A 21,787-nucleotide genomic window follows, 5' to 3' on the forward strand; every position below is an offset into this window, starting at 1 on the left:
AAAAATGTTTTATAAGGTATGTTGGAAACTGCAGTGCAGATTGTGGGAATATCACTTTTTAGAATAACACTTTTTTTTTTTGGTTGTAGTAATATTGCTTATTACACTGCAAAAGTATTGAGTACATTTCACTAGTTACAGAATGGAACTGTTATGACTTCCATGCGTAGCCCATCTTTACTATTACCCCTCCAAGCCAGTCACAACTTTTGTGGTCACCAATCTGAATGGGGATAAAGGGGGTTACCCTGAAACTTTGCACCTCTGCCAATCAAATTGCAAGGGTTTGCCCTGCTTGAACCTGCTGTGTGTGTTGGTAAATGTTTCTTTTGCTATTTGGAATGGGTTAATATGTACAGGGGAATTGTGGGAGATTGTGGTGACTCCTCCAGTGTCTTTTCCAGGGAAGATAGTAGTAATGGGGTGTAAAGGAAGAGTTGCCTCTAAATTAAGATGTATACTTGGTAGCTTTCAGAGCCTAAGCATTGAAAGAAAAGCCAATAGTTCTCAAATGTAACAGGGACACAGCTTTCTTGTAAAGGAGCTTTATAATATTGGTTCACTAAATCTGGGACAATTTGTTCAACCCTAACACCTGGCTAATTATTGTGCACTGTAGGGCCCCAAAGCTATTAGACAAGTTGATCCAAACCCACCTGTGTATTTTGCTTTTCAGTCATCTATAAAATCTGCCTGTGGTTGTGGTCACAAACCAGCCACACACAATGAGTGCCACTTCTTCAATTTAACCCCACTAAACATAAGTGGTAAGCTAATTAGAACAAAGGTGGAAGGTGATTTTTGTGTCTTGGAGCTAAATAAAAACATTTTTGCACAGATTATTTCATTCAATCCCTGGGCCTATTTCATGTATAATATCACAGAACACATAGCAGGATAAATGGAATAGCAATTACAATTAAAGTACTTTTCTTGCAGGACAAATGTAGTGCCAATTTCATACATTCCATGAACATATGGCTGGAAAACTACGGTGCCCAGAATACATGGAAAGATAATTGTAGTGCCAGCTTCATGTACAGTTCCGCAATCCTGTTTGTTCTATTGGTGTTGATTTTGGGAGGACTTATCCTATTCAAGCTTTCATTAAAATCAACCCAAGAATTCTTATATCTGTATTTCTATAATGATTTGGACCCCTATTTGACCAGGTTATTTGTCATTGCATTGAACTGATTACCTAAAACACTTTCTGTTATGCTGATATCTGAGATCCAGGGGTAGAAATGTTTGCATCCACAGTATCCTTTTCCCCAGATCTCTTTTGTCTTTGGTTAGTGCCATAGTTTGTTTCTTTCTTTCAGTCTTTCATTTTTCTTTTTGTAATTCTAAAGTCAAACTTCTGTGCTAATTATTATGCAGATTTAGTGGAGCGCTGTCAGTCAGGCTCGAGGACAACGTCTGCCAAGCTCTCATTATTTAAATTGCTTAGCACTCGAGGCCTATTTAATCCAAGAGGTCCCTGCTGCCAGGACGAAAAAACAACGTCATGTCTGAGGCACTGAGATATTATGTTTGCTGTGTAAAACTTTTCTTTTGTTGTTCTTAGACAACATCAGGGGAGGATGTTCGGGACTTCACCAAGGTGCTGAAGAACAAATTCCGCTCCAAGAAATATTTTGACAAACATCCCAGGCTAGGTTACTTGCCGGTCCAGACAGTGCTGGAAGGGGACAACATGGAGACGTAAGTCAGCTGCTTCTGATTTACAAAAAGCACCCCCTCCTATTAGAAATGGCTATTCCGAAAACAGCAGTTAAGAGTAAATCATCTGAGTGGCAAATATGAAAATAACTTGGGATGCCCTTTTTATGTATACTATAAGATAGCTGAACATGTATTACCCTATATTAATGTCAGATCCAATGTTTTATTGGTCAGGCATATTGATGATTTACTCATATTTAGTCATCTGTGCCTTTTATATATTTTTTAATGTTTTTATGGGACCTGTTATCCAGAATGCTTGGGATCTGGGCTTTTCTGGATAAGGGGTCTTTCTGTAATTTGTAATTTTCGCCATAACTAAAGCCTACTAAAAATCATTTAAACATTAAATAAAACATCAGGATTGTTTTGCCAGCAAAAATTATTAATTATATCTTAGTTGGGATCAAGTACAAGGTACTGTTTTATTATTACAGAGAAAAAGGAAATCATTAAAATGTTTAATTATTTGATTAAAATGGAGTCTATGGTATGCACTATGGAAATCATGGAAGCGCTTGAAAAATAAAAATAAATAAAAACTCAATCTAGTGAAGTACATTAAAATAATAACAGCACCAAAAGTGCAAAGTGACAAAATAATTTGTCATGTATCAGTGCCCAATCTGTCCATTTAAATGCTCACCAGATGTATGTAGGATAAAGCCCATAGAAACCCAGATCAAATATTGATTGCAGTTATTGCCGATTCTCAATGGGTTAAATAGAAGAGAAGAGAACATAGATAGTGTAATTCGATTTATTAAGACAAAAAACCCTGCACAATGCAGGCTACTCACACTGTTCAGAAGTAGTAGAAGCAGTAACAAAAGCTCAAACTTGAGGCAGCCATCTGAGTCTGAGTTTCAGAAGGAGCCAGCGCTACACATTAGAACTGCTTTCAGCTTTGACTTATTGTTTTTCCTACTCCCATGTAACTGGAGAAGTCCGAACCCGGACTTGTATTTCTTACTATTGAGTGCTATTCTGATATATTCTGGGAGTTGCTATTTTGTGGCACATTGTTTTTGCAGCACAGAGACCTGTGTACCCGTTGGATAGAACGCAGCCTGTGTTGGGCAATGCTCTATAAAAGAGGGGCGGGAGGGGGGGATATGTAGAAAATTTGTTTGTTGTTGCTGACAATTATTTCTTGTGATTCTTTGCTTCTTTTCTTGCAGTCCTATAACCCTTATCAGCATGTGGCCTGATCAGTTTGAGTAAGTATAGTATCATTCTGTGTCTGGTATCCTAATATATCTTATTTTGTTTTTATCTCATCTTGTGTCATTTTGTCTGTCTGTCAGCAACCCTCATTTATACCACATTTGCACCAGGCCAAATTTCATGTTATGTTTTACATTATGCCAATCTATATTTTAATAATGGTTTTCAATTTTAGTGGTATGCACTCCCCGGAACTGCTTGATGATGACACGCACTCGAGGATAGAGCAGTATGCCAGCAGGTAAGCCACAGCACACAGCAGATGAAGGTTTTGCCTGCACGTGGTACATAGGGGTTTGTGGGGAGATTCCCTTTCCTTTAGATACTTCTAGGCATACAGTATAGAACCCATGGATGTGTGGCTCACCAACACTCTGTACATCTGATTTTGGCTCATGAGTGAAAAAGGTTGGGGATCCCTGTTTTAAGGGAAATACTTAGTGCTTGGCCCTGCAGAGACCAAAGTAACTAAAAAATCCAACAGGAAGGATGGCCAATGTATGTGTAGTAGACTCTTCAAATCAACTCCTCCCAGAGATTCCCAATGTAGATCCCAGCTGCTAAACCACCACACCCACAGGAATATTACTTGTCTCCCAAACTTTCCCATTTTGCAGTGTGGCTTTTGTTCTTATGTTCTTTAAAACTATTTTTAAAGTGCTCAGCTCTCAAGTCTTTGATCTGAATTTGATTGTGCATTTATGAGTTTTATTTCTCTGACAACATTGTCATCTCCTATTCTTTTTAAAAAGGGAGAAGTGATGAAAAAGTCCTTAAATAGCAGATACTTCTCTGTTTTACAGAAATATTCAATCCAAACTGGCTTTACATATTTATTTATTCATTAAAATGTGTTCTTTTTATTCTGCTGCACCATGCTTGGAAGTAGTTCACTTCAAAGTGTGTACTGTTACTTGAAAATAATTAGAGCTATAAACAAGCCTTTGGAAAGTGAGCTTTTCTGCAAATAGAGCATTTCCTTCAGAAATATTTTCACGTTAAGAACAATTTAACTTTTAGTGAATTCTTTTTACTGCAAATCAAATGGCTTGATTTTTTTTTATTCAGTCGTTGGAAACTGGATATTTGCTAAGTGGCTAAAAAGTATACAGATGTGTTAAAAAAAACTATATATCTGTGAGTTATATTGGAATGCATATAGACTGTTCTAAGTGTAAAACTGAATGTAAGAAAATACTTGGTTAAACTGCTGAAATAACTTTCTTTTGCAATTCACCAACTCGCTAGGCAAAGTCTAACTCAAAGGTTGAATACATTTCTTGCCTAAAGTGTTTATTAAGAATAGGTTTTCTTTGTGTTTGAGTCTCTGTAATTGTTAGAGATTTTATGTGTGTCTGTTCCTCACGTAGAAGAATGTTCATTTGCCCTCCTGTTCCAGCTATGCCGATATATCACAAATTGTCAGTAACTACCAGTTTGAGCCTAACCCACTCTGAGTAAAATAACCTCAGGGACCTGTAATCATAATACTCAAGTCTTTGTCTAAACCCAGTTGTTTGAATTGAAATGTTCTTCAGCCTAATGGAACAAATTGCCTAAATACAAGCAGGCACCTCTGTTACTATATATTCACTTGGTCAAATAGATGAATAATGAATGTTTCTTGCTTCCCAGGCTGGCACAAATGGAACGAACCAATGGTTCACTGTTCACTGACAGCAGCTCTGCCACCGGGAGTATGTAAGTAATTTATTTTACCGAGACTTGTAAAGTAATAAGCAAAAATAAGGTCACGCTATATGAATATTGCCCTACCTGCTTTCAGCTTTCTGTAGCAGAAAAAAATATTAGCAATTCTTATTACCCAGTACAGTATAGTATATTGAGGCAGTTTTATCAAAATGTGAGAGTAGCATTTACCACAGAAATATTGACCCACTTCCCATTCATTTTTAGAAGTCTGTTTATCAATGGGTGAACAATTGAGTTCACCATTTAATAAATACTCTTCTAAAAATCCCATAGGGACAAAGAGGAAGTGAGTGAATTTTTCTGAGATAAACTCTAACATCACATTGTGCTAAATCTGCTTTTAAGTATCATCACTTATAGGTCAACCTTTATATGCAGCCATGATCATCTTAGCCCTCCCCTTCATGAGTTTGGGAGATTGAGAGGGAGTTTTTGTCTTTTACAATGAGATGACTGAGCATTGAATTTGCCGACATTTGAATTAATTGGCCAATTGGCTGTGTGTGGGTCTCTAAGATGACCTTGTGTAGTGACTGTTCTATGATCCTATTAGAATTCAGTTGCTCCAGGATAGAAATAAACGTAGCCATTGCTATCTAGCAGCCTGTGGGAGGTAACCTCCTGACAGAATAGTCAGGTTATGTTGGACCGCCTATAGCCAAAGGATTCATTTAACTGCATTTTGCCAATATACATGTTAGACATTTTACACAGCCTGGAGGCAACATGATAAGATAACACTAACTGCAGTGCCTGTGTGGCCAGTATAACTGTATAGTATAGACCAGTGATCCCCAACCAGTGGCTCGTGAGCAACATGTTGCTCCCCAAACCCTTGGATGTTGCTCCCAGTGGCCTAAAAGCAGGGGCTTATTTTTGAATTTCTGGCTTTTGGGCAAGTTTTGGTTGCATAAAAACCAGGTGTACTGCCAAACAGAGCCTTCTGCAGCTAGCAGTCCATATAGGGTCAACCAAATAGCCAATAACAGGCCTTATTTGGCACCCCAAGGAACATGTTTCATGCTTGTGTTGCTCCCCAAGTCTTTTTACATATGAATGTTGCTCACAGGTAAAAAAGGTTGGGGATCCCTGGTATAGACTATTAGAACTGCCCCCCATAAGCCTTTCTAAACACACTGCTATGCCTTTACATTTCTTTTGATTCCCTCTGCTCCATATTTTTTTAATTAGTTTTTTTTTTTGCATAATGATAGTATCATTCAAAGTAACTTTCCAATATTTAAGAGTAGATCATTTTGCAATGCTCTTAGTTACAGTATATGTAAATGTAATTGCTATTAAAAGCTGTGTTTGTCTGTCCCTTTCTGTTTTCCTCACTGCTGGTTCTGATCCTTGAGATTACATATGTTTTAGGTGTTCCCAGAATTGGTGCCATTTATTTGCAATCTCATACAGGCAAACTGTGTTTCTTCTTTCTCTGATTTTAAGTTTTCCTGATAAATAGGCTGTTTTAAATGCAAACCCTGGAAAATATAAAAGCAGGGTTCTACCATTAGACAATGCAGCTCAATAATAGTGCTGAGCTGGAGGTGAGCGGCCATTTTGTTGCAGAAAGGGACAGACAAATATTGCTTTCAATTGCAATTACATTTACAAATAGCTATAAAAACACTGAACATATTTAATTAATTATGGTAAAAAGTTTCTCAGAATTTGTTTTGCTTTCATTATGCAAAAGAACATTTGGGTGAAGTTCAACTTTAAGTAAATATTTTGCCTGAGATTATGTTAAAACAAGCTTATAATCTTTAAGTAGCTCACTTAGCCGGCAAGTATTCTGGGTAGAATTGTTATAACTGCCTAGTCTATCCACACTCATTAAGATTAAATTATTCATCTTTAAATAATAAACATGCTCTAATCTCCTTAAAACTAAGTGCTTGATTGAATGGGGAATCAGATTCCTACTTTTCAGACTAATGAAGGTTAATAAACAGAGCTTTGCTTAATCTTTACAAGTCAGGCTTTAGGTTAACAGCAGCTGACAAGTTCATGATTAAGCGCTCTGTTTCATGCTATACATTGCAGAGGAAAGGCTATTATTTATCCCGTGCATGATCTTCAGACACTGAATTTGATTTGTTAGATTTGTTTGGATTCAGCAGTGGGACAAGCTGTACCTGTCATTTTTCATTATAACCTGTTAACATTATTTCCAATCCAACAGTACATTGCATGAAATTGTCAAATCAAAGATAAGGTCTGGTACAAATACAGGCTTGTACATTGCAAATATCACTGCTTTCATAGCTATGTAATTGTGTGCTGTCATTATGTGTAACACAGCGCTGTGCTCCAGGGTATTTCATGCCACTATTGAGATTCAGACATGGCGTTCCCCATAGTTTCAGCACTGGTTACATGCCTTTGTACAACAGTGTGACATTTCATATATCATAATTGAATTGGCCATTGTAGACTATATGCAGGGGTTTTTGTTTTATTTCTCAGTCATTCGGAGATGACAGCCATAACAGACTGATACTATCTTAGTTTAAAGGGGAACTCCACCCAAACACAACTTAAGCTTAAGTAAATATAATTTCAAGCAATATGCATCAATAAAAAATAATATGCATCATTTACATGATTTATAATGTAATAATATTGTTTTAGACAATTAGCATAGCCTAGCCCACTGTTCTCTTGCTAATCTGGCTGACTACTCCTAAAAAATGTAGCAGTAGTTGACTGTCCTCAGCCTGCATCCTCCAAATCCCACAATTCCCTACACACATGATGCAATTAAGGAAAGGAACATTGCAGATCATTGCATTGTGGGTTATGTAGTTCCTGCATGCTGTCTGTTTGCTGTGTAGAAGTTGTTACAATTTGTAACATCAATGTTTTAGTCCTCCCTCCCCTGCCAGGATTTTAAATGATGCAGAAAGAGAGTTTTGCAACTGGATTTAAGCATATAAAAATGGCATTTATTCTTACTTCCAGTTCCACAGCTTTAATAGAGTTCACATTACACTATCACCAAAAGTAGTCTTTATATACCTGATATACCCAATCTCTCTCTCTCTCTTCCCCTACATATAATAAGAACTCAAACCAGTGTAATGTATTTCTTTCTACAAAGTTAATTCAAGGTTGAACAACCCATGTTCTAATGAAATGCACAACCAAAACCTATTAGTTCTGTTATGTCCCTATCACTGTGGGTTCAGCCAGGTAAATATCTTTCTTAACCCTCACTCAGAGACTTTCAGTTGTTTGTACAGCTTGTCACTGAATGCTCCGTTTGCCATTCCAACTGCCTTTTCCCTGTTACGAACTGCATCTCTTGTGTTTTTCCATTTCTTTAATTAAAATAGCTCTTCAAAGACTAATTAAATTAGCAGAGCAAAGCAAATGTATACGCCTGCTTCTATTATATACAAAACAATGTTTGCCATTCTTAAACTGTCATCTCCTGCAAATAAAAATGTGTTGTATTAATATTTATAATAATTATCCTTTTTTTAATTAGCCAACATTTGTTTTTTATTCACATCAGACCTTGCCTGATGAAGCTTGCAATCCAATTTCAATAGGAAACCTTGTGGTTTGGCTTCTTCTCCACCACTTACTTTGCTCATAGTCATCAAGGTTCCACTCACTTTAGTTCTTTTTTTTATTTTGCCAACATATTTGACCTCCTTTATTATGATTATTATAAATATAGTCCCTGCCCCACTGGACCCTCCTTAGAAGGAATAGGATTCTTTTTTTTATCAGGTGCCATTTACCTTACAATGAGTTCCTGGCGGGGCGTGGAACACCTGGGGAACCCAAATGAAGAGTAAAGGATCAATAAACCTTTTATTTTAGAATCCCATAAAGTTACTCTAAAAAGCCCCCAGAATAAAGTTCCTTTCTCCCTGCATCTTAACTGCAGCTCTTTTACTTACATCCTTGTCTTGCATGAAGCTCCACCCCTTTTGCTTTATGAGCACCACTTCTCTCTCCCACTATGAAGACCTCAAAAAGGTGCCTACTGGGCATGCTCACTTCCTCTGCTCCAATTAATCAATTAGGCATGCACTGTAGGCACCTCTTTGAGCTCATCGTAGTTGGAGAGAGAAAGAGGACTCAGAGAGCAAAAGGGGGTGGAGCTTCACTCGACAAGGAAGTCGGTAAAAGAGCTGTAGTTGAACTGGCTGTGAAATAGAAACACAATAAATCTGGATGCAGGGAGAAAGGTATGTTATTTTGGGGACTGCACAAAGTAATTTAAAGAAAAAAGGTTTACTTATTCTTTAAAGACTCCTTCTTGGCACCTTTCAGTTATTATGTATGTAGTGTGTGGAAGATACATTGATGCACCATCACCCAGCTGGGTGTTTAATATTTCTATAAATTATATAATCAAATGTATTGCGCTCTTGATATTCCTGTAGCACATCCTCTTAGAGCAGAATTATGTTCCAAAAATGCTGGCTTTGTTAATGGCCCTCGTTATCTCTAAGCTCTCCTTGAAAACCAATATCCCAATACCAAGCAGGTTAGGCATTTGACTTTAAAAACCTCTCAGTTTGATGGATGATCCTTTTTAACCACTTCAAAGTACTCTCGCTGTTGGCGTCAGTTTCATTCCTGTGATTAAAATAAGAAATTAAACCATGTTGGAAGAATTAGGGTGTTTTTTCCAAGAATTTTTTGGAACATTATAAAGTATGAACAGGTTAAGTAGAGATTTGTGTGTCGGGCGTGCGTGGTGTTATAGTAAGTGTGCAGTCTCATTACAGTGCAAGTTGGACTGAAGTAAGATTGCAGCACTTTGTGCTCTAAATCTCATTTTATTCATTAGGCATTTCAGTTACTTTCCTGGAATTCATTCTAAAGAACACGTCATATTTTTTCAAACACTGAGATTTCACTAGAAGGTAATCGTTATTGAATAATTACACATGTGGGTTATAATAAAAATGCAATTGAGATATTAATATGATCGGTTCATTTTGTTAAATAATTTACCTATACAAAAGGTAATGTTTGAAATTCACAGTGTTCTGTTCTGATTTAGGGAGGATGAGCATGCCCTTATCCAGCAGTACTGTCACACCCTGGGAGGAGATTCGCCCATTGGACAACCGCAGAGTCCAGCCCAGATATTGAAGTCAGTAGAAAAAGCAGAGAGGGGAGAGTTGGAGCATATTATTGCTGATCTGGAGGAAGAACAAAGGTATCTTCTAACTTTTGCTGTCCCTTATGTTTTGTTCATTAATTCACTTCTAGTTCCATTTTACTTCCCGAAAAAATGTCAGGCCTTTAATGTCAGCCATTAATACCCTGCTAGATATATATATTTTGGATAGACCTCAATAACTGTCTCCCACAAGTGATGTGCCTCACAGATGTTGGGTGAGATGTGGTGGGGACATGGACACTGGCTGATAGTTCCTTTCTAATGGCAACATGTATTTCATTGTTTATTATATAATTATTATTTTGTTAGTATTTTTAGTAAGAGATAATAACTTGTTATTTCCACCTACATGTTCTTCCAGAAAATGTATAATATTAACATAACTGCAGCTTGATAACAAATCAGTCAGTATAATCTATATGCTCATTTATATACATATTGTATTTGTAAAAACTGCTGTTTCCAGTAGACTCTTTTGTCATTGTTAATTGGCTCACGAAACGTAAAAGGGGGGTAAAACTCCACAGGGTCAGGGTTCATTCGATTTATTTAAAACACTTTTACCAATTAACCTGTCTAGGTTGGTGCCTACTGATATAGGGGAATTGAGCTGCGACTCGTGAAAATGGGGTCGCAGACAAAATTTTAAGCTTGGGGAGAGAGAAATTAGTGGGGGTCTGGAAAGCTTCAGAGCTTCTGCCCCTGCCCACATTCATCATACAGTAATTTATTTGTAGATGATTAATCCTATAGACAGCCAATCGGATTTATGCTATGCAAATGAATGAGGAGCAGTAGTGTTTAACGTCGATATCCGTACTTTGTCTCTGTCCCTTCCAGCTGCCAGTCTCCGTTGTTAAAGAAACAGTTCAGTGTAAAAATTAAACTGGGTAAAATAGATAGACTATGCAAAATAAAAAATGTTTTCAATATAGTTAGGCAAAAATGTAATCTATAAAGGCTGGAGTGAGCAGATGTCTAACATAATGGCCAGAACTCTACTTCCTCCTTTACAGCTATCTTGTTAGCAGTCAGTAGCCAATCAGTGACTTGAGGGGAGGCCACATGGGACATATTCAGTTAGTTTGCATTTGAATCTGACCTGCGTGCTCACAAACTAACTGAACAGTTATGTCCCATGTGGCCCCCCCTAAAGTCACTGACTAACTAAGAGGTTAGAGAGCTGAAAGCAGCAAGTAGAGTTCTGGCTATTATGTTAGACATCTGTCCACTCCAGCCTTTATAGATTACATTTCTGCCTAACTTGAAAGCTAGAGCCAGAAGAAATAGGCAAATAATTAAAAAAAAACTATAAGAAATAAAAAATAAAGACAATTAAAAAGTTGCTAACAATTGCCCATTCTATAACATTCTAAGAGTTAAATTAAAGGTTAACCTCCTCTTTGAGGTTTAAATGGTTTTGATTTTTCAGTGAAAGTATTTTCTTACCTAGAAAACTTATGGAACAGAGAATTAAAACAGACTCAGTTAAAAGCTGAAAATTCGAAATTGGCATGAAAAAGTTGGTGTGTCCGTTGGTTTCCTTTAAAGGAGAAGTAAAGTTAACAATCACTGTGGGTTGCCAAAAGTTGCCTCCAGTGATTGTATTTACCTGATTGTATTCACTTACCTGATACAAATCATGGGGGGTGCCTAACTAAGTGCCTAAGGGATTGTGACTTTTTACTTCTCCTTTAAGCTTATAAAGACAGATTTAATGTAATTTAATGTGCCTCACTGTCTCCTGAGCAACATTAGCACTCGGTCTTTACTCAGCATAGGGTTGCCACCAGGGGTGGGGTCACTGACATCAGGGATAGGGTCATACGGCGGTGATCAGTAATTGGCCAAAGCTGAGTCCTGTCTGCTTTTCCGAATTTGGAAAGCGGGGCAGGCTGTTTTGACCTGAGCAGGCCTCCAGAAACTTGGGCTGTCCGGGTCAGAACCGGGTAGGTCACAACCCTAACTCTGCCGTATGCCCGATGCAGTACCTGCTGCGATACTAATATTTTTATAAAGAGAACAGGTGAGACATTGTTTGGAACTGTGCCTTAAGAAACAAGCCCCACCTCAAAAATATATTTTTTGTACCTTTTTCAGAAACTTGAAGATTGAGTATGAGCAGCTGAAAGCACAGCACTTGCGAAGGGGCCTGACCCCGCCATCGTCGCCCCCGGACTCTGTGCTATCCCTGCAGCACAATTCGGAGGATGCAGAACTCATTGCAGAGGCAAAACTGCTCAGACAGCACAAAGGGCGCCTGGAAGCTAGAATGCAAATTTTAGAAGACCACAACAAACAGTTGGAGTCCCAGCTTCATCGATTACGTCAGTTATTAGAGCAGGTATGGCATCGTTTGTATCTGATATTCAGTGTGACTGCTGTGGTAAATAACAAACAGTAAGAAACTGCACTTGAAGGTCAATTGACTTCAGCCAGCTCATAAATAATGAGTTACAATGACGTCCAAGGAAGTCTCCCACAATATAGTTTGTCGGTTAATTATATAAATTGCCTTTAATGTAATGAAATGCAGTATTTTATATTCTGTCCCTCAGATAAGAGAAAACTGACCTTTTTTTTTTTTACTTGGGAAAAGTTGACCTTTTGCAAATAAATTGCAATTAGCACAGCTATGTGATATTATTTATGATGATATTCCGTAGTATTTCTGTAACTATGGTGACACCTACTATATTGCTAGGTAACCCAGCGTGGTGAATCTGGAAATTAAAATAGAAAACAAATAATATGCAAAGAACATACATTCATACCATGCAGATGCTTGTTGCAGCATCCATTCATATGTAGTGTATAGGTAAAAGGACAGCATATTATTTTTATTGTGTAAAGCAGATTCTGGGAAGTAAACTACCACCCTTAAAGGGGTGGTTCACCTTTAGGTTAACTTTTAGTATGTTATAGAATGGCCCATGCTTAGCAACTTTTCCAATGGTCTTCATTTTTTGTAATAGTTTTTTAATTATTTGCCTTCCTCTTCTACAACATTCCCACTTTCAAATGGGGGTCACTGACTATTGTTCTTTGAAGCTACAATTTTATTTTTGTTGCTACTATTTATTACTTATCTTTCTATTTAGGCCCTCCTCTATTCATATTCCTCTTTCAAACCACTGCCTAGTTGCTAGGTCAAATTGGACACTAGCAATCAGATACTTTGTTTAATGCTTAAAAAACAGGGCATGTCACCAAAATCTTATTTTGGGTAGGTATAATTAGCCCCTATGTCTTTTAGAAAATTCCTGTCGATAAGGAACCAAACTCAGCATGGAGTTATAGGCCTGTTAGCCAAGTATATCCATATACCTACTGAGACAGGCTGATCTGCCATCTTACTGTGCCTGGTTGTATCTCTAAAAGAAGCCTTGGTCTGGATTATTTTTTATATATAATATAAATATATTAATAAATGCCAAAAAAAAAATAAAATATATATATATATATATATATATATGTAATATATATATATATATATATATATATATGTATATATTTTATATTATGTATGTATGTGTGTGTATGTGTATATATATATGTATAACATTATATGTATGTATAATATTTATGTGGTTTATTTTCTATATCTCTACTTACTAAGTTTTATAATGAAGGGTAGTTGAAGCATAGCAGAGCGGAAGACAATATTTCATGTTTGCTAAGTGCAGACTGGAAAATCATTGCAAATAAAATACATTGAGCTGGGAAGGTTAATATCAAGCCATTTTTGCTATACCAGAAGCTTGGGAGAAAATGTGTTGTTTTCTGTAGCTGTGGGCACAGTGCATCTGCTGATACCTGTAGGAATTAGAATGGATTTCAAGGTGATTGCTTCTTTATTTGTGTTTTGTTTTACATTACATTTCAGCCTGAATCAGAGTCCAGGGTTAATGGAGTCTCTATATCTGTCTCGCCACAGCCGCCTGCCCCCAGATATTCAGCTGATCATGATTATAGCTCTCAGTTTCAACAGACAGGTAAGTAGCTTGTGTCCAATAAACAGTGATTTAGCTCAAAAGCACCCCAGTTAACAGCAAAGGAATAAGAAAATACAGGGGCATTAAAATAATGCTTCATTAAAGGGACACTAAACACTGATACACTGCTGTTCTCACACTTTACTCAGTTGTTGGTTAACTACAAATCCCAGCATATTATCAAGGCTACGGTCTGCTGAGAGGTGTACTCCAGCAATATCAGAGCTGTATTCTTATAATGCTGTTGCTTAATAAATATTGCAAAATAATCCTCCATTGTGAATCCCAAGTGATCAGTTTAAATATGGCATTCTTTGTTCCTGCAAGTGGAGTTGGAAGAATTCAGCATTTTTTTCTAGCATTGTCTGATTCCAGTGTAATGTAATGAAGCCAAAAATGTCCCAATTATCTCCATATGTAAGATAACAGCAAGATGACTGACAAAACGTATATAATCGGTTTTCATTGGTGAATTCTCTTTCATGCAGTTTTTTGTTAAATTTGTAAAATTCTTTTTGATAATTTGTTTTTCATCTATAATTATATTTTTTGTCAACTTCTACGGAGAACTGGGGGGCACAAAGGGACAGCTATATTTATATCAGATAATTAGACACACGTGCACCATGTTTTTGTCTTTTTTTGTTGTTTTTGTCCCTTTTTGTCCAAGGGAAACTTGCCAAACAACCTGCCCAAATGCGAGTTAGTACAAGAAAGGCAAAAAAAACCACCTGAAACCTCTCCTATTTGCTTGGGGTTGGGGGACCTGGGTCAGCTTTGAATGGATCCATTTCAGTAACCTTGTATTTTTTTTGTGCCAAAGCCTAACAAACCTGTACCCTAGCTGCTGAAGTGAACTGCAGCTCCCTGTAGTTTTTTTCTAGACCTTGTTCAATCCAAGGTTGTGTATCACTGATCTATTCTAGTTATTTTGTGTTTGTTTCACTTATTAATGTTGCTTTGCATGTGCCCCACAGTTGATGTATTGCACCCTCCGCACAGCGCCGCCACAGACCTAACAGATGTGATGGAACAATTCAACAGCACATTTCCCCTGAGCAGCTGTAAGTAAATCCCACTTTATACATTTGCTTCAACAGGTATGTTGGGAGATATATTTCAACACTAGTTCTTATGGACAGCAATTTGACATCCTCTTTATATTAGTGAGACTTTAATAGCATGTTATGCCCTTTTTTGTGTGTTTTCCACTTGTTTTTATAATGTTGAAAGTATTTCTATTTATTTAAAGCATTGCAACATTGGAGCATGTTTAGACCCACTCTAGGACTGTGGTTCCCAAATTGTAGTAGCAGTTAGGGAGATATTTGGAGAAAATGGCTGTTTTCTTTGCTAGATATAGCTGAAAACTCAGCTTAATGGTCAGTGAAAATTTGCTTGATGTTTTAGATTTTCTTGGAACTGTGGCTGAATGAATGGTAAACCAAAGTTTTTAAATATCTGTGATCTTATTATGAGCTAAATGGTGGGCCTTGAACTAAAAAAAAAAGGTCTGGCAACCATAGCCGTAGGCGAAGGTAGAGAATGTGTAATGATTAAAGGTTGATCGCTTAAACGATTAATGTGCAGTTGGGGTAATTACAGTATATTGTTATTGTTAATAAATCAGTTATATATGTCATTAGAAGGATAAACACAAGAGTCCTTATAAAGGGTGCTTAGTGATGTCATCAGCTCTTATTGGTGCTAAGCGATGTAATTCCTGTCACAGACTCATTGAAACGTGTGTATTATTATAAATAATGTTCTCCCTGTTGAAAAATAAGAGAATATTATAAGTTGCCTCGGCCTTCAGCCTCATGCTTTATAAAATCGTGGAACTCCTCAGTGACTTATTATATCCCTATATTTTACAATAGGGTTTTTTTATTCACTTTATATTTACTTTTTAATAACTTGTTACTTGTAACTTGTTTTCAGCTACAATAAAATGTTCTATTTGCCTTTTACTGCTATACCTACAGTTGGTGTGTTTCATACTTAACGCACCTTATAATTCCTTATTTTTTTCCTGTGCTCATTTTGTTCCTTCTTACTCTCGGAAAGTACTTACAAATCAGAATTATTAGCCAGCGGTGAGGCCCTGCCAAAATGCTATCGAAGGCTGCAAATGTCGCTCCCTTCAGCAATGCAAATCCCTATTTTCACCCTCGCACCTTGCCAGCTTTGTCTTACCAGATAACAGGCAGCACAGCAATATTGAAAGGAAGTGTTAAGATTAATTTTAAATAAGCCATGCACGCAGTTGACAGCTGTGACAAAGAAAAATGAAGCCAGGCTCTCGATAACATCATATCCCAGAGTTGAGATGACAAGGATGGGTTTTTTCCCTACGCAGAGACTGTTCAATAAACAAAGGCAGGAACAGTGTGAGAACGGAAGCAATATCTCTACTGTATATGAGTATGAAAACAATATTAGAAGGTATCATTGAAGCTGAATTTCCTATAGAAATAGGCTGATATTGCGTGTTTCTCGTTATCTCAAAGACTCTCCATCTTTATGGCCTTCTGAGATGGAGAGAGATTGCTATCACAGAATTGTTCTATCACAATTGTGCATGGGTCGCTAGGGCAAATAGAATGAGCTGAAGACGGCTGCACATTGAATACTACCTATCAAATAAATATCTGTTTAGTGACAGCAGTAGGAATAGAAATAGCTTTTCAGTTAGGCTCACACATATTTTCCTGTATAACTGAATCTCAATATTTTATGGTAAATTCAGATAGTGGCATTGGATTCACTTATTTGTAAATCTGTCAGGCTTTACTTTATAATGATACTTGGTTTTAGGGAACTTTTAATACGTTATTAGCTTGCAATGTATTACATATTGCATTTTAATGGTCTTTCTACTTAAAAGAACTAGTGATGTCCTGGTCGCCATCCGCCATTATATACTCATCACAGGTTCCAAAGTCAGCTACATTTTAAAGGGATATTACACTAATATCTAAATAGCTAATATGGGTTATAAAAGTCTGAGAGACATAGAGGCTTATATATCAGTAACTGAACTGGTAAATCCTGAATATTTGTCCCATTAATAAAAGCTTTGCTGACTGTCAGTTTTTAAAATATGGGCACATTTATCAAAGATTATACCTATGTCAGTATGGCAGAATCTGTTCCACAGCTGTGAGCTGCTAAAGGCATTTTATGGGGTGATAGCGCTCAGCACTCACCAGTTTGAATTTATGCACCCCATTGTATATAGTATTTGGGGAGAAGGGAAGCTGACCATAATGATATGTTCCAATGCAGAAAAGTTGTTATCTAAAAGGCTCAGTAAAGTTTCACCATAAAGATTTTCTAAAATTCAAACCCATAGTTCAGATGTTAGCCAAGCATTCTTCCTACCATTTTCACATGATGGCTGAGCTACTGGTTCTATTCAATAAATGTAATTAATCCTCTTTGGAAGCAGAAAAATGCTACTGCATTTTTTAATGGTTGAATTATTTTTTAGAAGGCTTAGGCATGGTGGTCCAAATTACAGAAAGTCCCCTTATCTGGAAAACCCCAGGTCCCAAGCATTCTTATGACATAAACCAGTGTGAATCTCTTGGGTCGGTATGTGGGCAAGTATGCCTTTTGTTGAATGGTGTTAAAAGACATCAGCAGGTGACTGCGTTTGTTTGGAGCTTTGGAAAGAAATCAAATCCTGTAGGGCTGTCTCCCCAGTGGTACATTCATCTGCCAATAGATTGGCTCCCTTACACTTCATATGTGACCTACTATCCCTCTGTGCATAGGACTGTTCATTATTAGTCCTAAACAATGTTTGATCTTTTTTATGAGATTAAGCTACTAGGGACTGAAAATTGTCTTGATAATGCCCTCTCCCTACAATGCCCCTCCCTATAATGCCCTCTCAGCTACATCACTCAGGGATTGGCTACTGTGTGTTAAGACATGTACATTATCTGAGACAATATATTGTTGAGGTGCTGGGTGTCACAAGTTGCTCAGTTGTAAGGACCCTAAAGCAGGGATCATTTTATTGATCAGCCCAATGGGAAACTTTGCCCTGTATGAATAAATGTAGTAATCACTGGTTGTGCCTATAGAAATAGGCCCCCCTGGATTGAGGAACATCTCCCCCTTATAACATCCCAAAATGTGCTAAACGCATAACACACACCCCCACCCACCCCTTGATCTCTCTGCCCTTCCCCAAGAAACAACTTTAGACTTTATACAAAAGGAATGTCAGTTTATTGCTTAACTTTTTAGACCAATTGCAGTTGTCTTGTAAGATACTTTTTAAGGTAAAACACAACATTCATATTCCCTGCATATATTATAAAATGAAAACTACAGTTTGTTGTAGTTGGGTGTAAAAGAAAATGTTAATAAAGACAAATTGTGGAAAATAGGGCCATAAAAAGTAATTTAAGCCTTTTTTCCCACTAATGCAGTATAGGCACCAAAAAGATGTGTTGTCCTGTTGTGTAGCCATTTTCTAAGCCTCCAAACTGGTTGTGTACAAGATGCTTGTTTTATACTTTTTCATTATATCTGAGATGATTAATGGGTTTTCTTTTTCTTGTTTGCAGCAAGCCTTTCTGGGAGACAGTAGGTATGTTTATATTTCATTTACCTACCATACAATAAAGCACTTACATTACAAGACTTGATTTTGATGTAGGTCTTTTTCTTTTCAAAATAAACATTTAGTATTAGATTAAACAGCAGCATTGTATTCTTCACAATAGGAACCATGAACTCTCAATTAAATTCAAGATCCCTAATGTATATTTTGCAGGGCCTTTCTGTTAGTGTGTGTTTAATACAGACAAACAATGATGCAGAGATTTATTTATGTGATTCTGGAGCAAGAAAGTGCTGTGTGCTTAAATTTAGACTGGGACCTTATATAGGGTTGTAACTATCTAGTGATACAGTTTTCAGTAGCAATTACATTTACAAATAAAGTTAAAAACTTTAATATTAACCTTTATACGTTCTTGTTTGCCATAACTAGAATCCCTCTGGTTGGGTAGGGTGCTACAGAACACTTTTGGACTTTACATAGCTAGGAGTAAGATGCATTGTGCAAATAATGGATGAAAACCACACTGGTTTTTTGTACTTTGCACCTTACTGTAGGTAGAACCAAAAGACTCTTTGCATTGCTAGAATCAAGCTAAGTGTGCTACACCATGCCTTGAATCTCTGTCTGTGTTCCTATTCACAAATTCAACCTTAAATCCTCAACTATGCTCAGCTGTATGTAAGATTGATGAGTTTTACAGCCTTCGTTGTTCTGCTCCATACAGGTAATGGGAAAATACATCCATGAAAACATTTGTCCTTGGCACAAAGTCCCTTCATAACACAGCCAGTGGGAAAGTCTATTGTGATGAAGTTACAAGGGACCGAAAGAACCATTCTACCACTTTCAACTGTGTGTTCTACTGAAGGATTACAACACTGAATATCCAAAGATGAAGATGTTGTGTTTTTTATGTAATGTCTGTCCACTATTTTTGTTCCCTTTCTATGCAAATGTAAATTAACAATCTGTGGAGTATTTGGAAATAATTATACCTACATTGTTTGTATAAATATAAACATTACTAGGATTTGGAGGGATGGTTTTAGAATTTATATTTTTTTTGTAATCACGTACAATGCATCTGCTTTATAGCAGGTATGCTCACTCCACTTCTCATTCCCGGCATTTGTGGCATATCAGTATTAAGGCAGTATCAGTCTTATATCACAGTTACCCTGTACATACTGTCAGCTGACAGAATCCTTGTCGTACTGTATTGTCCAATGCTCAATATAGCGCAAAATATCGAGGGCACTCCCAAACATCACCAGTTGTTGTAGTATGCAACGTATTTTAGCTCTTCCTGTGACTTTAGCACGTACGAACCATTAAGTGCTGTAAGAGCCTCTATAGAATTGCATTTAAAAATCTGAATGCCCTTATATATTCAGGGGAGTAAGTTATCATTACCAGTTAGCTTGACTTATTCTGCATTGTACCATGGAACACTTCTGCTTGCTTCAGAATAAAAATGGATCCTCTTGGCCTCATTGTCCTCCAGTTAAAACATCTGAATAGCCTCTTTGCAGAAGAGTCATACAGTCTGATCTTTAACATTACAGAGTCCTTTCTCCACTGGCAAGCCTGATCTGAATATCTGAATGTGGCTAGTATGAGCCTAAATGCAAAGTTTCTAAATGGTTGCCAACTGTGGGTTCCCAATCGTTTGGTGACATGAAAATGCCTTGATATTTTTATATATCCAGAACCATTGTTGTTGTGAATATGCTACATGCTATTTTGTTACTGTATGAAAAGAAACCGCCACAATAGGTAATCTTAATCACTTTAAAGTGAATATTTTAGAGCCCCAGTCTATAAACAGTTTGAATTTATTGAGGGAAATGAATAACACCCTGTTTGTTTTGTTGACACGAGATAAAACATGTACTTGAGCATTTTTCTGCTCTCTGTTTCTTTTTTTTGCATAATAAAATGCATTTTAATGTATATGGCATTTGGTCGACCAATTATTTTCTCACTGATTTTGTAATGATGTTAGAAAAAAGTGTACGTTAGATGGACAGTGGTTATCAGGAAAAGAAGTAAAGGCGTTTTATGGGCAGAAAGTCAAAATTGATATGTATTCTTTTAGTGTATACTGTGTGTGTGTGTGTGTATGTATGTATGTATGTATGTATGTATGTATATATATATATATATGTAACACCTATTTCAGCTCAATAGCTGCTTTCCCGGACTAGTACCAGTAGAACATGGGTTACACAGTACTCTCTCACCCAGAATGGGCCTTCGCTAAGTGGAAGAGGAAGGTGAGGGTGTTGTGCAACTACACCTCTCTTGCTGCTATGCAGAAAAATGACAACAGAGGGCGCCAGAGGTTCTTGCAAATAACAAAGTAATAAGTATTTATTGAACATCCACAGGGTTTACTCACAATACAGCTTCAGAGACCATTGGTACATGCAACACATACCGAGTGTATATTCAGACTCACACTCTCCTGCGGGCAGACTGGCAGGAATCTCCCTTCACCTCTGCGACACACCCTGTAGTGGATCCCTCAGGGAATTCTCTATCCTGATTCCCTATTCACTTGGATCCCTACACTACAGGCAATGTGGCCTGGGAGAGCTATCTCCAGAAAAACTGCAAATCCTATGCAGGAGCTCATGCTGCTCATTCTAGCTCAGCCCTAACTGCCTTACACTCCTAGAGTGTACTATAAAGGGAGCTACACCTGCCACTATCTAATGCCTCATTCACGGGGCCCTGTTCCCCGACTTCACTGGGCCTGGGCCCATGCCCTGGGCTCTCAGCACACATCCACCTTGTCCCTAAGGTGGAAGCAAACAACAGGAAGGTGCCACTCCTCTCCCAACACTATACCAAAGTCAGGCAGGATGTGGTTACTATACCTTCTAACCAATAGCACACATGTTAATGAACTCACTTAGATACATTCCCTTCTGCCCAGCAACTAAGGGAACTGAACCTGTAGGGATTTAAAGCCATAGGGACCATTTAACCCTATGGGTCCCTACATTCACCCCTGGGAAAAACCCATTTCGTCCCGACAATGGGGTACAATATCAAACACATCACATTACCCACAGAATACCATAGCACCATATGACATCCTCTTCTGGTAGTCTCTCCAGAGCACTACCGGGTAACAATGGTCACTGAAAAACAAGCAAAGCATTTCAAACATTGCAACATATCAACAGTGCAATCAATAACATTGGAGCAGAATGGGGTACCAGGCCTCCCCCCTATTCCAGTCCCTTTATCACCACTGACAGTCCTTCCAGAGCAGAAATCAGGGCAGACCTCAGTTCAGAGTCTTTGCTTTTCCCAATGCCTTGGAAGGGTCCCATCCAGCAGGGCATTTGGCATTGAGGGCATTTAGCAGCAAAATCA

The 21,787-nt window shown here is 37.6% G+C and overlaps 1 protein-coding gene across 10 annotated transcripts in view; it reads left to right on the forward strand.

The window, feature by feature from the left end:
* The window catches only part of utrn (utrophin), a 372,003-nt gene extending 351,650 nt beyond the window's left edge, over positions 1-20,353 (forward strand). For 9 of the 10 annotated variants that reach the window (XM_012963789.3, XM_004914663.4, XM_031901862.1 and 6 more), the window contains 10 exons: positions 1,571-1,707; positions 2,910-2,948; positions 3,131-3,196; positions 4,591-4,656; positions 9,701-9,859; positions 11,924-12,167; positions 13,710-13,818; positions 14,796-14,882; positions 18,402-18,424; positions 19,125-20,353. In XM_012963789.3, coding sequence (XP_012819243.1) covers positions 1,571-1,707; positions 2,910-2,948; positions 3,131-3,196; positions 4,591-4,656; positions 9,701-9,859; positions 11,924-12,167; positions 13,710-13,818; positions 14,796-14,882; positions 18,402-18,424 — 930 coding nt within the window. In that variant the 3' untranslated portion in view covers positions 19,125-20,353. The remainder of the gene's footprint in view (positions 1-1,570; positions 1,708-2,909; positions 2,949-3,130; positions 3,197-4,590; positions 4,657-9,700; positions 9,860-11,923; positions 12,168-13,709; positions 13,819-14,795; positions 14,883-18,401; positions 18,425-19,124) is intronic. The other variant, XM_031901866.1, reaches the window with a different exon arrangement.
* The last annotated feature ends 1,434 nt before the right edge of the window (positions 20,354-21,787 follow it).

This window comes from Xenopus tropicalis, chromosome 5, assembly GCF_000004195.4.
Source record: "Xenopus tropicalis strain Nigerian chromosome 5, UCB_Xtro_10.0, whole genome shotgun sequence".
Lineage (NCBI taxonomy): Eukaryota > Metazoa > Chordata > Amphibia > Anura > Pipidae > Xenopus > Xenopus tropicalis.